Source organism: Balaenoptera ricei, chromosome 7, assembly GCF_028023285.1.
Source record: "Balaenoptera ricei isolate mBalRic1 chromosome 7, mBalRic1.hap2, whole genome shotgun sequence".
NCBI lineage: Eukaryota > Metazoa > Chordata > Mammalia > Artiodactyla > Balaenopteridae > Balaenoptera > Balaenoptera ricei.
Genome location: NC_082645.1, coordinates 55,296,132 through 55,313,732, shown reverse-complemented (window position 1 = coordinate 55,313,732; position 17,601 = coordinate 55,296,132). Strand labels below are relative to the sequence as shown.

General features: G+C 35.5%; 1 protein-coding gene and 1 non-coding gene across 4 annotated transcripts in view; one reads left to right on the top strand and one right to left on the bottom strand.

Moving 5' to 3' along the window:
• The window catches only part of SCN9A (sodium voltage-gated channel alpha subunit 9), an 84,429-nt gene extending 67,309 nt beyond the window's left edge, over positions 1 to 17,120 (top strand). For 2 of the 3 annotated variants that reach the window (XM_059927214.1, XM_059927213.1), the window contains exons 21-26: positions 3,217 to 3,498; positions 4,297 to 4,350; positions 5,271 to 5,408; positions 10,862 to 10,966; positions 12,346 to 12,616; positions 15,928 to 17,120. In XM_059927214.1, the coding sequence (XP_059783197.1) occupies positions 3,217 to 3,498; positions 4,297 to 4,350; positions 5,271 to 5,408; positions 10,862 to 10,966; positions 12,346 to 12,616; positions 15,928 to 17,120 (2,043 nt within the window). Of the gene's footprint in view, positions 1 to 3,216; positions 3,499 to 4,296; positions 4,355 to 5,270; positions 5,409 to 10,861; positions 10,967 to 12,345; positions 12,617 to 15,927 lie in introns of all 3 variants that reach the window. The other variant, XM_059927215.1, reaches the window with a different exon arrangement.
• LOC132369455 (U6 spliceosomal RNA) lies at positions 10,654 to 10,759 on the bottom strand. The gene has a single exon (XR_009504430.1). It is a non-coding gene; the product is annotated as a U6 spliceosomal RNA (small nuclear RNA).
• Positions 17,121 to 17,601: the final 481 nt, after the last annotated feature.

The window sequence follows — 17,601 nt, the reverse complement described above, 5'->3', positions numbered from 1 at the left end:
CTTTAAATACATGGCTCAGTGAAAGTGGAAATAGCTCCAAATTGTATTTGAGAAAACTAAAGCTCTGATTTTACTTAATTTGCAGTAGGCAGCATAGTACCTGAAAAGAGATTCATTTTGCAGAAACAAACAAGGTGAGATAAATAATGACTACCAGCAACTTAGCTTTAGGGCTGTATTAAACGAGCAACTTCTTCATAAAATCCATTCTTTATTTTCTCTAATGAGTCTATATCCTCATTTGTTGCTTCTCTCCTTGAATTTCTTCTTCTCCAGATATATTCCTGCTTTCTCATGCCTCCATTCTCTTGGCCAGGAATGTTTCTCCCTGCCCTATCTCAACCCTAACTCATCAATATAGTAAATACCTACTCATCCTTTAAGCCTCAGTTTAAATGTGCCTTGTCTGTCCACCACCAGGTATAATTGAGCATCCTTCCTATATGTTCAGACACATAACATCCTCATTATATTGCATCGTACTTATTTATTTATCCGACTGCCTCTCTAACAGTAGTCTCTGAACAATTTGCTTACTGCATCTCTTAAATGTGGTCAGCATCATCTGAAAACTTACTAGAAATGCAAATTCCCAGGTTCCACCCCAGATATACTGAGTAATAAACTCTGGAATGGGACTCAGAAATCTGAAGCCTCAGGTGAATGAATGTTAGATGTGTTTGAGTCTAGCAGATCTTCATTACATTATGACTGTGACCTAATTATGACTGTAACCTCTACTTGTTAGTGTATCCAGTGTATGTTGGCCCCCATGTAAGTATATGAAAGATCATGATTATACAAAGATTTTTTTTCATAAGTAAAAGTCAAGTACTTTTGGTCACGTAAGAATTGAAATTACAAGTTTCATTTTATACAGAACGGTAGTATTGGAGTTGACATTAATTCTTCTTTTTGAGCATTAGTAGAATGTTGCGATCTATTCAGAACTTATGACTGATCCCTGGACTCAAGCAGAGCGTCTACTACATTCTCATGGTCAAGTAATATACCTTCCCCATCAAGATATTAATACATCCCTCAGTGATTAAGCCACTCCATTATTTTACCCTGTTTGCTCTCTGTTGTTTATCTAATATGCAGGTGAATTGGATGCAGGAGAATGTTTTAATATATTTGGAGGGACAAGTATGTCTATTTAGTTATGTTTATTAGCCATGCGAAACAGGGATGTTTCTTCAAACTGCAGGATTGTTTTAAAGAATAAATGAAATATGATTGGCATATGAGGCATTTTGTAGTTAGCTTCCTTTAAAAAGGCTTGAGGTTCTTGAACTTACTGACTTTTCCAAATGGCTTCTCATCAGAACGATATGTATCCACCTCCCTCAGAGACTCATCATTACGCACATTCTTTCAGCACCAAAACCATGTGTCAAATTTTGTACTGTAAAAAGTGTACAATGGTAAATAGACCCCAGTCCCCCAAGAGTGAGTCAGGACAGTGGTCATGGAGAGACAGAGAGGGGAATAGTAGTTATTCTGTGGCATCTGCTATAAAACAGTAAGCACACAGTGCTATGGGAGTAGAGATGAAAGTGGCTGCCTGGGGAGGTCTGGGAGGGGCTTCCTATGGAGGTGACCTCGCAGCCATGACTGAAAGAATGGGCCCCAAGTCACAGGCAGGTGGGCATTCCAGGCAGAGATGCAACTTGGTAGAGGACAGAGTTGACTAGGCAAGGTGTGTTTGAGCGGTGACTATAAGGATCGGTGTGCCTAGGTTATAAGCATAGCGGGAGGGTAGCAGGAAATGAGGATGAAAATGTAGGCTTGAAAAAGAGCTGACCACTTGGAATTCTACTCTCTAATTCTGTTCTTCCTAACCCTCTGGGGGTCATGTACGTTGTAAGAATCTCGTAAAAGTAGAAGTCATTTCTCTGTAAAGAAAGCATACCCATAATAATGTTCTTCATATGATTTCATTCCCCCATGGAACCTCTACAGGTCCATGTCTACCCATGAAGCCCAGGGTAATAACTGTTGTTCTTGACCAAGGGTCAACAACCAAAGCCTACAGGCTGGATGCCTGTTTTGTAAAGGAAGTTTATTGGATCACAACCATGCCCATTTGTTTATATATGATCTATCGCTGCAAGGGCAGAATGGAATAGTGGTAACAGAAATCATATAATCCGCAAAACCTAAAAATATTTAAGAAAATGTTTGACAACTCCTGCTCTAGACAATCTCAGAAGTAGTCAGGGATCCTGCTTGATACATTGCAAAAAAAAAAGGCAGCACGTGCTCTTTACTTAACAAGTTATTCTTTAACACCTTTGCACTCAAATTCAGAGTGGAGGTCAACTGTAAGAAGATCGTAAGTTTGGAAAGATGAGGTAATTAAGAAAATCTGGAGGGTGATAAATGCTACAGTGGTCGCCATGAAGGAGCACTGGGTGGCAAGAGGCACTGGTGATCAATAGTAGTGGAAATGCTGAAAAGCAGAAATAAAGGGAGTATTAAAGATAAACTATTCTGCATTTTTTGTTTTAATTGAGGCCAGCACTATCTATATTTAGCCAAGGGCTTATGTATAAAGTGTTTTTAGAGTTAGAATAATAAATTTGAAAAGATTGCTCTCGTTCTGTAGATGAGGAAACAGAGGTCCCAGGGTCTTAATTAAGTTTACGCATCACACAACTAGCAGAACCAGTTAAATCTACGGGATTCAAACCGTGAAAAGATTCCCAATCTTAACTCCAGCTTATATGTACTAGTAGTTTCTCTATATGGGAGAATCTTAGCTCTGGTAATTCTAGGACTATGAACCTTTAAATGTACATTTTACTTATTTTAATTGTTTAAATTTACAAATTTCTTTCTTTTCTAGAGCATGCAGATTTTATGACTTCACCTTACATATATCAGGTTTTTGGTTTATTCTTTTTATTTTTTTTTTCATTTATTTAAACTGTCATATAATCTTAGTGATTTGTTCTGTATTGTTGCTAATAGTTTCACTGTGTGATCCTCATGTACTTTTGTAAACTCATTGATCGAGGGGCTCCTGTCTCATTTTGTCCCGATGAGCACACAGTAGGCATTCAATAAGTATGTGTTGGTTGGTTGATTTATGTCTTAAACATGTAAGGGTGGCTTTTCTAATTTCTTTAATTCTGTATTGTGTTTCATTAATGTTGTCCATTTAACATTCATACTAATCCTAATCATTCTCTTCTTTCCTTTGAATGCTAGGTGGTCGTGAATGCACTCATAGGTGCAATCCCTTCCATCATGAATGTGCTACTTGTGTGTCTTATATTCTGGCTAATATTTAGCATCATGGGAGTAAATTTGTTTGCTGGCAAGTTCTATCAGTGTGTTAACACCACAGATGGGTCACCGTTTCCTACAAGTGAAGTTGAAAATCGTTCTGAGTGTTTTGCACTTATGAATGTTAGCCAAAATGTGCGATGGAAGAACCTGAAAGTGAACTTTGATAATGTTGGACTTGGTTACCTGTCTCTGCTTCAAGTTGTAAGTGACCCCTTTTATGAATGCTTGACATTTTGGTGCATACTGGATGGAGGAGCTGTCATTATTTATATAATTATTAACTAAAAATTAAAGATAAAGTACTTTGTGACTTTAAACATAGAGTTGGTCTTTTTAGAACATGTGCCTATAAACATGAGAACAGAACATGGGTTCTGTTGCATTTTAGAGTTATTAATCCACCTTTTTGGAGTCACCTGAGCCCCTGCCATTGTGCCATCTGAATACTGTGTCCAAAAACGAATAGTCATGTTTTGGACTGCACTTTTACACTACAGGGAAATGAGAAGGACTTCCCACTGGTATGGAGAATCCTTAAGATATGGAGAAAAATTGTTTCCTTTGTTATTCATAAAATTCTCCCCCCCCCCCCCCCCACCGGCAAAATAATGAAAAGTTCATGTACAAAACTCACAGGCAGTTGTAACAACCTGGCAATAATTAACTAGGAGTCAGATTTAGGATGTGACTTTGTAATGTGTCCCTCCCCTTTTTTCCCTTGACACAGCATCTTATGTTAAATTGGTATTTTGAAATACAGTGGGCTCTCCTTATCCATGGGTTCGCATCTGCCTAATGCAAGGGACTTGAGCATGGGCAGATTTTGGTATCTTCAGGGGGGCCCTGGAACCAATCCCCTGCAGATACCGAAGGAGGACTGTATAGTAAAACTCACTAATTTAGTATTACTTAATAAATGCTGTAACATTAAACACACTAAACTCACTTGTGACTATTTTAAAGTATGAGGTTCAGATTCTATAAATTTTATATTTACAGGCAACATTTAAAGGATGGATGGATATTATGTATGCAGCAGTTGATTCTGTTAACGTAAGTATTGGTAAACATAACGCTAAACTCTACAATTTTGAAAAGTTCCTTAGTTTAGTTAGGCTGTTTTCAAACAGCAGCTCCAAGGAGCCCTTGGTATGTGCACACACACTGAAGAACACCCACCTGGTGGTAGCCTCGTGGTTACCTGTGCAGCATTTGGAAACAGAGCTTGGCTTAAATTCTGGCTGTACCATATCAGACAAGCTTGCATATGACTTCGAGCAAATTACTTTATCTCTCTGAGCCTGTTTATTGATCTATGAAAAGAAAATAATTCACCGCCTACCTCATAGGATTGTTCTGAGTGAGGATCCAACTAGAAAATGTTAAGTAGAGCGCTTAGCACAGCCTGGCAATAGTAAGTGCTCAGTAAATATTTGTTTATCAAAATAAAAAGGAAATAACATATTTTATTCACAGTTTTTACTGCTTTTATATTTTAAAGTTCCTTGAAAGAGTTTATGCGAAATTAGTCACACACTAAGAAAGTTTGAAGACTGCTGACTATTTCATATTGTCACAAAAGCCACAGAAGACATTGCTGTAATCAAATGAAAAAAAAAAAAAGATTTATATAAGTGTGATATCATCTCTTTTACTATTTTTTTCTGGAAATAAAAATTATGCACTAGGTCATTTACTTACTAAATTGTCCTACAATCTGAGAATAAGTACTACAGTGGATAAGCCCTTTGTAGTAATTTGAAGATTATATTCATAGTAAGCATGTAATAAATATTTATTTAGTGTTGAATAAATTTTTAAGAATGATTATGTTGAACCTTGACAACACTATGGCTTCTGAAAAACCACGTTTACCTAGGATAGCACTGTTTGAATTACCTTGTCAAACCATGTGAAAAAGAAAATGATGAATTTTATTGTCAACATACTGCTAACTTTTGTTAATTTTATAGGTAGACAAGCAGCCCATATATGAATACAGCCTCTACATGTATATTTATTTTGTCATCTTCATCATCTTTGGGTCATTCTTCACCTTGAACTTGTTCATTGGGGTCATCATAGATAACTTCAACCAACAGAAAAAGAAGATAAGTATTTCAAGTTTTTGTCATTGCACTGAAAGAAAGGAACAATTATTTTTCCAAAAATACAATGTGAAATTTAATTTGATGTCAGTTAGTAATTAGTTCATTAGAATTTCATTAATTTTCCAAGTAATTGGTTACTATATAATGATGGATATGCTTAATCTCATTCATCTCTGCACAGAAAATAATCATCTCCTAAGTCATAATTATTTTTAAGAAATACTTCAACTATTCAGTTTTATTTTCCAATGTTCCCTGTAGAGGATTGATTAAGAAAATTCAGTGAACTAATTATTTACTCAAAACATGTTTCATAATTAGTTACTGTATTCTGTTCTGAGCCACTGTTCTGTGTGGTATGTATTGGGCTGGTACTTAAAGAGAACAACAGAAGATACTTTCCTGAGCTCAAGGAGTTTATATTATAGCAGAAGAAATGACACAGGTAATTAAAGTTAAGATTTACAAGTCAGACACTCCCCTGAGATCTTTGTTTCATTAATGTTCACATCAACTGTATCAGTCTTAGGCCTGCCATAGCAAAGTACCACACACTGGGTGGTTTCGAACATCAGAAGTTGATTTCTTTCACAGTTCTGGAAGCTAGAAGTCCAAAATCAAAGTGTTGGTAGGGCCATGCTTTCCTCAGAGTCTCTAGAGGAGGATCCTTCTTTGCATCTTCCAGCTTCTGGTAGCTCAAGTATTCCTTGGCTTATGGCAGCGTAACTTCAGTCTCAGCCTCTGTGGTCACATGACATTCTCTCTCTTTCTGTCTCTCTCCTCTCCTTATAGGGGCACCAGTCATATTGGATTAAGGGCCCACCCTACTCCAGTATGACCTTATTTTAATTACATCTTCAATGACACTATTTCCAAATAAGGTCTTTCTGAGGTACGAGAGGTTAGGACTTCAACATATCTCCTTTTTTTTTTTTTCTTTTTTTGGTGGGGTGGGGGGGGTTGGACACAGTTTAATCCTTAACATCAACCATGAGAGGAATTATTATTATAGACTTTGTCTCATAAATGAGGAAAGGCACAGAGATTTTGAGTGACTTACCCACGATTATGCACCTGGTAAGTGTTAGGGTTTTAATAGTCGGTAGTTGATCCCATGTACCTTGTATATTACTTAGGCCCTTTCCTATGCTGTACCCCCAAATACTATAATATGACATAGTGATAAATGCAGTAAGAAAATTAACAACAAAAAATGTAAATGGGCAGTCAGAGGGAAACTAGATACAGCTATAGAAAGTTTTATGATATATGTGACAATTGAGCAGGCCTTGGAAGATGGATGAAAAGACACAAAGCAAGTGGCTGGCAGAAGGATAAGTAAGCCACATGAAGGGTCAGAGAAGTGTGTGCGCACATGCACCATGCTGGCAAAGGAGGTGCAGTGCAGGAGAAATAGCAGTCCATCCAGTTTGGATGGAGTTTTGAGAAGAGAAATAGAAAAGATGAGGTCTTTATTTGCTTGAGAGCAGATCTGAAAAGTCATGTTAGATATTTTTCAGTAGGATCTGATGTGTCATTTTGAGTACGGAAGAATGTATAAGCAGGACATAGACATCTATTAAGATTTGATGACATGTCTGATCGTGTGTAAAGTACTTTACACAGTAATCTTCGTCACATTTTATAAGTCTACAGGGCACAGTATCCCCACTTCACCTTTCAGAGGGCTTGTGTGACTTGCACATGGTCTGATAGCTAAGAAGTAGCTTCGTCATGGATATAACTCCAGGGTCTCTTTTCCCAGAGATTATGAAAACTCAGCTTTAATTAAAAAATTAACCTAACAATGATGCAGAGAATGACTGGGGAGAGACCAAAGACTAGGTCAGACCCTGCTTTACCTGCCACCTAGACCACACTTAATTCTCCAAATTAGTCATTTGCAGCAATAGAGAATAGGGGATTCATTCAGTTAAGAGATTTTAAGGGGTAGGGTCTACAGTGTTGTTTGTGATTTGCAGGAGAAAAAAATGTCTAAGAAGCCTCAGTTTTCTCAAAGTTAACAGAGTTACTGTGGCTGTAGCACCACCCACAGGAAAAGAGACCTTTGAAGGGTGAGTGCTGGAATACCAGGAGGAAGTGATTTCAGGTACTGGCTTAGCATCTAAGAAAAGACAGGGGTACATGCAGTAAAATGGCATCAGTGGCCATGATTGACTATTCTCAGGTGAAGGAAAATGTAGTAAATATCAAATGTTATTTATGCTTACATTTCCAAATACAGGTGTTTATTTTTCAAAGAATTTTTAAAATTCCATGTTCCATTCTTACATTTTATATCTGACAGTCAAACTTAGCTAGCATTATCATATATTCATGCCTTTAGGCAGAGGATCTTGAATAATTAATAATTAATCTTGAAAATAATTTCACAAATTATACCCTAATTTCCAATTTATTTTTCCTACTTTAGTCATTATATACGTGTATATGTGATATATAAGCACATACATATGGTTCTCCAGCATTCCCTGTATAGAATAAATTATAGGTGTATCTAGAAAGAGCAGTATGACATGACAGGACAGCCACAGCCCTAATTGCTTTGATCCCCTTGCTCTTGAATGTTATTCTTACAACAAGAATTGCCACTGCAGGAAGATGGGTTGGGTAGACACCATTACCAGTAACGTCAGGCGAAAGTTACTAATTTCAAAGCAGTGACAGCTACAGTTATCACCTACCATTCTTCCAGTGTTTCATTTGCATTCTAAGCTGCTTTTTATCTTCTGACCCTTTCTGAATGGTTTAGGGTTTCTTTCCAACCTACTAAGAGAATGAAAGAAGACAGGACCAACAGATCAATTAATAATCTACTACAGAGGAGGTCTCCTGCTAGAGGCCTCTATATGAATTCATCTAATCCATAGAACAAACCAATGAAAGTGCTATCTTTATACAAGTGTATAAACTGAGGCCTAGAGAAGATTAACAACTTGTTTCAAATCAAGTAGTAGGTCATTGGTGGTCAGGATCCAAAGTTCTATTTGACTGCAAAGCCTATTTTTTCCACAATGCAATGTTGCCTCTTAATGCTTTTTAACTTCAACACTTTGGTCTTGGTTTAGGACCCTGCCAAATTCCCATACCTCTTTCTAATCACCACCCCCACTTTACTAGTTTGCCAGCTATCCATCATTCTTATACACACTGTTTTCATCTTTAACAAATCCATGTGATAATTGGGTTTTAATAGTTCATCAGAAAATATACTTCTGAAAATTAGAACATAAGTTATTAATGAGTTCAAGTTATAGAAGGGAAATGTATGCAATGTATTTACACAAATGACTAGTACAGACCTGGGTACATATGACTAAATTCTAACATCAACCCTTTTCAGTAACTATAACCTTGTTTGGAAGGTTAATAACAACAACGGAAGTTATAAATAATTACTGAGTGTTTGGAATACAGTATCTTAATTGATCCTCACAACAAACCAATGAGGTAGTTACTCTTGTAATGATGAGATGATATAACCTTAAAGAGATTAAAAAACTTGCCCAAGGGCAACAGAGATGGGGAGTGAATGAAGATGATCTTACACCAGAACTGGGGTCTTCTTAACTACTATGTAATACAGCCTTGACATAGAGTGTAAAGACCAGCCTGACTTACAGAATGTCTGCCACCTAACTTTTAACGGGGTGCATTTTACAAGGTCTGTATAAGCTACAGTTAAATAAAATGACAACACAAGTTTCTCTACTGGAGCATTTTGTAATCTCCTCTTAGCTTCATCCCATCCTTCATTATGTTGACAACCAGGGTATCATCAAGGGAAGACAAAACCTGCTACTTTGATTTTTACCTGTAATTCAGAGTTATCTTCCCAGTGTTTTCCTAGCTTCTTGTAAGTTCTTGACCTGCGGTGATATTCAACCCTCATCACTGAGGAATAAAGGGTCTGGGCTTCTCTTAACATTGGCATGAAAGTTCTCTCTCATGCATCAATAGATCAGATGAATGCCAAAATTGCACAAAGACTGCCTATCAATTAGAGGAGATGTAAATTAAAACACATAAGACAGAAAGGGAAGCCTGGTTATCGTTAGGTATTTGATAAGAAAATGCAATCCAGGAAAACCAAAGGGAAACCATAAACAGATCACCTTAGCTCCAGGACCCCACAAGTTAAGTAAGGATTTCAAAACTGTAAATTCCCCAAAATAAATTCCTAATTACATGGATTGTACTAATTTATGCCATAACTAAAAAGTTTATATTGTGGACTGATGAGGAATATGCATGAATCTGTATAAATTATAGATAGTTTTAAGAAATTAACAGTTTAAAAGAATAAGCAAAGCTTCTAGGCCTCCTTTGTGAGATTTAGACTTATACAGTGTAGAAAGGAACAAAAACTTTATTTAGATGTTAGTTTATTTACTGTTGAATCTTATATGTTGTATATTCAATTAGAAAATCCTTCAAGTCAGAGACCCTGGATTATTGGTAATTTTCTCAGCATCTACAGCTCTATTACATGTAATGTTTACACCCAATAAAGTGTTTATGTTGAAATTCCTTGTTTGGAATTAAAGAGGTAACTAAAGAGGTTTTTTTAAAAAATAAATAAATAAATAAATTTATTATATGTGTACCAAATATATGTGTGTGTGTGTGTGTGTGTATACAGTATTTATGGATATGTGCTATACATGTATATACTATATTCATTTATTCTGCTAAGGGAATATGATATATTAAAATGAATACAAGTGAATATAAAAATAATACTATTTTAGCTACCACTTTTGGCCCCTACTCCCTACTCTTTATGAGTCAGTATGGCTAATAAGTAAACGTTAGCCAAATTATCATTCACTACTTTTATTTCTTATAACCCTTCCTGAAATATTTGTTATTTAGCAATGAAATGTCTGGTGAGACAAGTAACAGATAAAATGAGATAGCAGGTTAGGCTACTAAAAGATAATTGAGCCAATCATTATTGCATGTAATCCATATATTTTATGTATTATGCATACTGCATTACGTACGGAGAGTCATGTGCCTACACGTAGGTAATCCTTTAAGACAGGTTTGATTTATAGCTACCTTGCACATAATAAAAGGCATTTCATTTCTTTAAATTGAAGTGTAATTGATATATAACAGTATATTAGTTCCAGGTATACAACATAATGATTTGATATTTGCATACATTGTGAAATGATTACCATAAAAGTCTAGTTACCATTTGTCACCATCTGTCACCAAAACCACGGAACGCTTCACAGATTTGCATGTCATCCTAGATCAGGAGCCATGCTAATCTCTCTATGGTTCCAATTTTAATATATGTGCTACTGAAACGAGAAAACATTTCATTTCTATATGAATACATTTTTAACCTGAATAATGATCTGAAGGAAGATCTAGGCAATGATTCTGGTTTTAACTAGATTTATTTTTTATTTCTTTACCTTGGAGGTCAAGATATCTTTATGACAGAAGAACAGAAGAAATATTATAATGCAATGAAAAAGCTGGGATCCAAGAAACCACAAAAGCCAATACCTCGTCCGGGGGTAAAAATATATATATATATTTAGCATGTAAATTTTAAAATTATTTTCAATTCATCTTTAATATATAATTATTTCTTAAACATGAATGCATATATTTTAATATTTTGAAGAAAAATTCTTATAAAACTGAACATATGTATTTTGAACACTGTCACAGCTCGTAATATGCCTTCATATAATTTCTTTTTCTATAAAAATGAAAAATAATTATATATGCTTTTATCTCTACCTTAGCTATACAACTTACTATTAGTACAAATGGCCTGTAGAGAATCAAAATAAAATGTACTTTTGATTGAAATTTGATTTTCTTGATGGCTTTATGATGTAATGATGGCTGTCTATCAGTCAGGTGAAACTAACCTTGTAGATCTTTGATATTACAACAAATAGCCAGAGAAGCAGTTGGATTGGTCATGAATCTAAACTTTATCTTACCATAGGGTCAAAGACCAGAATAGGCTCAGATGTAAATAGTGAGTCTTAGCAGTTAAAGAATAGTTTGTATTCCTCTAACAATTAAAATAATTTTAAATGCATTACATGTTTTTCAATTTCTATTCAACATAACACACCTTACCAAAAGTCATGGCTGCAGACAGAGCATCCTAAAGATGGGAATCCACTTCGTACCAGCTGGCTACATGACGATTACCCAGCACTTTTTAAATGGACACATGGCCAGGTTTCACCCAGACCCTACTGAATCATAATGTATGAATTTAAAGCTCTGGTATTTAATTTTTTCAGTACACTACTTGACTTTGAATACAGTGCCTTAAAACTTGCCTATGCAACTAATAAAGTGATTTTGAAATTGGGTTTCCTGGAAAACATAATACTATCAGTGAGACTGACAAGAAAGGTGATGTGTTAAGTATGGATATATTTGGAAATGTATAATCTATACATGGAAGAGATAGGAAAATATAGATCTGATATTATAGCAGTAATATCAGTACAAGACAGTGCCAACATATTAGTCAAAATAACGTGACAAAGTAGAAATTTAGAGATATCATTTTATTACCTTGAAATACTCTAGGTAGTAGAGCTGAGGTTTTCTTAGTAAAAATTACCTTGTGATCCTGGCAACTCCTATATAACATACTAGGGGTGGATATGCTTAAAAGCAAATGTTAGTTTACAAGGCTCGCTGAAGACTTGGTATACTGAAAGTCAACAACAACAAAAAGTTTTCGTGTACTCTAAGATTTAATAATATTTCTTGTACAAAGCAAGAACCTATGACCAGGGATAATTTATGCAAGTTTTGAAGACTGATACCTTAAAAATTTTTTTTTTTACTAATGTAATGATTTATGGATACTACTTGCAAAATTTACTGTACATTTCCTATTATTTTTGTTTCTTTGCAGAACAAATTCCAAGGATGTATATTTGACCTAGTAACAAACCAAGCTTTTGATATCGCCATCATGGTTCTTATCTGCCTCAACATGATAACCATGATGGTAGAAAAAGAGGGACAAAGTGCATACATGACTGAAGTTTTATATTGGGTCAATGTGGTTTTTGTTATCCTTTTCACTGGAGAATGTGTGCTGAAACTGATCTCCCTCAGATGCTACTACTTCACTGTAGGATGGAACATTTTTGATTTTGTGGTTGTGATTCTCTCCATTGTAGGTAAGAGCATTTATTAATCAGATTTCCATTTTGAATCAAACTAAACATCACACATACTCAGAGAAGTTTCTGAATTCTTGAATGTAAACTTACTTTTGAGTAAGTTAGTAACACTGAAAGAGTGAAGGAACCTTAAAAACAAAACTAAAAAAAACAAATACCTCTGTGTCAGAATTCCTAGGTTCACACAACAAGCCTCAAAGCCACACATGTTCTGTTTGTTGGAAGCACATAAAACTCCTTGATATTTGATTTCCAAGATTACCCTTCACAAAGGTAGCAACTGGGTCTATAGGTAGGTATGTCTTAGAAGACCAATGTAGAATCTGAAATCACTTCTAGTTTTTACACATATGAGAACTATCCTTTGATTAATGATAATATAACTAGCCAGAATATCGGTGACTCTTTGTGAAAATTCTTCCTGAACTCAAAGTGAAAAGTTAAGGTCTGAAGAAATGCCAGCTTCATTCCTTTTGGCTTCATACCTGTCAAGTTTGTAATCATTTCTCAACCAACCCCAGTCATATCTGTGAATCACAGTATGTGATTTTATACTTCCTCTCATTTCATTACCATAGCTGTTTTTCTATCCTCTTGTTTTTTTATTATTTGTACATGCCTTGCCCAGTAGTTTAGGATTGCATTTATTTTCATAATTATGAATTTTAGACAGAGACTGTAGGGATTATTTAATACAAACTCAATTTAGAGATGCTGAAACAGGCAGGACAAGAAAGGTTAAAAGTCACATAACCTAAAACTGCCATATTGACTAGTATAAGTTAGAATAGGGATTCAAAATCAATTTTTGAAAAAGGAGTATTATTACCAGAGGTGACATTAAAGTTAATATATAAAAAAACAAATTAAAATTTAGGTTGGAATCACATACCAACAACAAGCAAAATGGTGGAAGCGTTCCAGTTAACTTAGGAAGAAGAAAAGAGTGTCCCTCTATCACCTCTATTTGTAACAGTGTTGGCTGATACAATTAGATAAGAAAACAGAGAGGTACATATATTTGAACAATGGAGCAAATTTTCATTTTCAGATCTTATTATGGCACTCTAAAAATGCAAGAGAATCAACTGAAAAAAATGGATTCAATTAGAATTCAGAAGGTGCAAATTTTAAATTGCACGTACCAATGTTAGTAATTGTTTTATATGTGGAGCAAAAAATTAGAAAATAGGCCTAAAGAAAAATTTCATTCACAATTCCAATAAAAATAAAGTAAAATACCTAGTAACAACTTTAACAAGAAATGTATAAGGCTTCTATGAGGGAAACTAACAGAAACAAAAGAAGGTTTAAATAATTGAAAGGCTTTTCTTGTACTTGGATAAGAAGGGTCTCCCTGTAATCATGACCATTTTTTTAATAGATTAATCTATAATTCCAGTGTTATCCCAATGAGAACATGAGCGTCTTTTTGTGTAGTGGGGATAATAAATTGGTGATATAAATCTAATGATTCTAAAATTCACCTGGAAGAAAAATTAGAGTAATGAGGGGTGACTTACATTGCTAGATATTAAGATTATTATTACATTGATGAAGTAAAACAGTGTTTACTAAAAAACTCAATGGATTCAAATAAATAATCCAAAATTAAACATCAATATATAGAGAATTACTAAGTTACTCAGTTAAAAGATCTCATGGATCAAGATTAATTAATTGATGTATAAAAATTAATGTATTAAAAAAATGGATTCTAGTAGAAATAGATTTATAACCATGAGCTTGAATAGTCCTTTCTATTCATGACAAACTTGACTCCATGAAGAAAAAATAATAGATATGACTACATAAAAATCAAAATATTCTATGGAGGAAAACTCACTACCACCACCAAATAAAAAAAAAAAAAGTTGAAAGACAAATTAAAAACAGGGATATTGTTAATGTAACATTTAAGGCCAACAAAAGATTAGCACTTGTAATAGAAAAATAGTCCTCATAAATCAATAAGAAAATAGTAAATCTCCCAATAGAAAAATGGGCAAAGGACTAGACTAGGCCAAAAAGAGAAAGTTGAAAATGGTCAACAAGCATACAAAATGTCCAATAAATAATAAAAAAAATTTGGATTATTTTTTCCCAAAAGAAATGCAGATAAACTGCAATAATGAGATGTTTTAAACATCACAAAGTTTTTTTGGTAAAATTATAAAGAATGACAACACTGGGGAGCATGTGGAGTGTGAACACTTTCATAGACTATCATTAGGAGTGTGAATTTGTACAAACTTGCTGGAGATAGATTTGCAATATATAACAAAATTTGAAATATACTGTTTGAGCTACCTTCTCTTATTATCAAAATATGCCCATGCAACTAAAAGAAAATATACCTGCTTGGATATTTGTCTCAACCAAAACAATTGGAAACAACATAAAATTCTTCAATATATGGTTATTTTGACAGAACATTATACAACTATAAGGAATTATTCTGTTGTCATTTATATGAAAATATGTCCATACCATATGATGAAGTAACTAAAACACTAAAACAAATGACATAAAAAAGCTCCTATATCATGATTACATTTGTAAATGTTTGTGTGCTTGCATGGAAACATGGAGTGATCCTCGACAAAATATTAACAGTAGTAAATGGTTGGTTGTTATTTCAGGTGATTTATATTTTCTTTTTAGCATTTTACTGTGTAGCTTTAATTTTTCTATCCTTACAATTAAAAAAATTGTTGTGGAGGTAAGAAATAAGATCTACAAACTTAGTAAGGGAGAGAAAATTTCACAGTGGTAATTCTAACCATTTTCCTGTGGGATTGCTCGATCCTTGGGTTGTTATGAAATTGCTTTCAATGTAAAATGACAATCCTGAAATCATAAGAGGTAAGATGGCACATAAAACTATTTAGAGGCTTCCCTGGTGGTGCAGTGGTTGGGAATCCGCCTGCCAATGCAGGGGACACGGGTTCAAGCCCTGGTCCGGGAAGATTCCACATGCTGCGGAGCAACTAAGCCCATGTGCCACAACTGCTGAGCCTGCGCTCTGGAGTCCACAAGCCACAACTACTGAAGCCCATGAGCCTGGAGCCTGTGCTCCGCTACAAGAGAAGCCACCGCAGTGAGAAGCCTGTGCACCACAGTGAAGAGCGGCCCCCACTCACCACAACTGGAGAAAGCCCACGCGCAGCAACGAAGAACCAACGCAGCCAAAAATAAATAAATAAAAAATTTAAAAAAAACAAAAACAAAAAAAACTATTTAGAGTCATGATTTTCTGTGGCATGGATATTTAAGTATTTTCTTTGTATTCCTTCCCTCTTCACCAGGTATGTTTCTAGCAGATTTGATAGAAAGGTATTTTGTGTCCCCTACCCTGTTTCGAGTGATCCGTCTTGCCAGGATTGGCCGAATCCTCCGTCTGATCAAAGGGGCCAAGGGGATCCGCACGCTGCTCTTTGCATTGATGATGTCCCTTCCTGCGTTGTTTAACATCGGCCTCCTGCTCTTCCTGGTCATGTTCATCTACGCCATCTTTGGAATGTCCAACTTTGCCTATGTTAAAAAGGAAGCTGGAATTAATGACATGTTCAACTTTGAGACCTTTGGCAACAGCATGATCTGCCTGTTCCAGATTACCACCTCTGGTGGCTGGGATAGATTGCTAGCACCTATTCTCAACAGTGCACCACCTGATTGTGACCCCAGAAAAGTTCATCCTGGAAGCTCAGTTGAAGGAGACTGTGGGAACCCATCTGTGGGGATATTCTATTTTGTCAGTTACATCATCATATCATTTCTGGTCGTGGTGAACATGTACATCGCTGTCATTCTGGAGAACTTCAGTGTTGCCACTGAAGAAAGTACTGAGCCGCTGAGTGAGGATGACTTTGAGATGTTCTATGAGGTTTGGGAGAAGTTTGATCCCGATGCCACCCAATTTATAGAATATAGCAAACTCTCTGATTTTGCAGCTGCCCTGGATCCTCCTCTTCTCATAGCAAAACCAAACAAAGCCCAGCTCATTGCCATGGATCTGCCCATGGTCAGTGGGGACCGGATCCATTGTCTTGACATCTTATTTGCTTTTACAAAGCGTGTTTTGGGTGAAAGTGGAGAGATGGACTCTCTTCGTTCACAGATGGAAGAAAGGTTCATGTCTGCAAATCCTTCTAAAGTGTCCTATGAACCCATCACAACTACACTAAAACGAAAACAGGAAGATGTGTCTGCTACTGTCATTCAGCGTGCTTACAGACGTTATCGCTTACGGCAAAATGTCAAAAACATATCAAGTATATACATAAAAGATGGTGACGGAGATGATGATTTGCCCAATAAAGAAGATATGGTTTTTGATAACGTTAATGAGAACTCAAGTCCAGAAAAAACAGATGGAACTCCATCCACCATCTCTCCACCTTCATATGATAGTGTAACAAAACCAGACAAAGAGAAATATGAAAAAGACAAAACAGAAAAGGAAGACAAAGGAAAAGATGGCAAGGAAGGCAAAAAATAGAGCTTCACTTTTGATATATTGTTTACAGCCTGTGAAGGTGATATATTTGTGTTAATAAGACTCTTTTAAGGAGGTCTATGCCAAAACTCTTTTTATCAAAATAGTCTCAAAGTCAGTGCAGTCGCTAGCTCTGATTCTCTAACATAGGTGGGCAGCATTAGCAGTGGCTATTTTTGCATTGGTAAATGAATCTATAAGAATTCTAAAGAGTAACTGTACAGGGATTATTGATTACAGCAAACAAAGGTGATTTAATTTTATTTACTTTTAATAAATTAGAAGACCATGTAGAAAATGTTCACATCTACCTTGTCATCTTTTCACAGGATTGTAAACATTCATGTTTCCCATGCAAATACACACACGCGCACGCATGCGCGCAAGTATCTATCATTTGGATATCTACAAAAGTATTTTCCCTTGGCTTTGCAATGAAGTGCCCTGATAGAAGGAATGAATACTAGTAATGAATGTTTAGTTA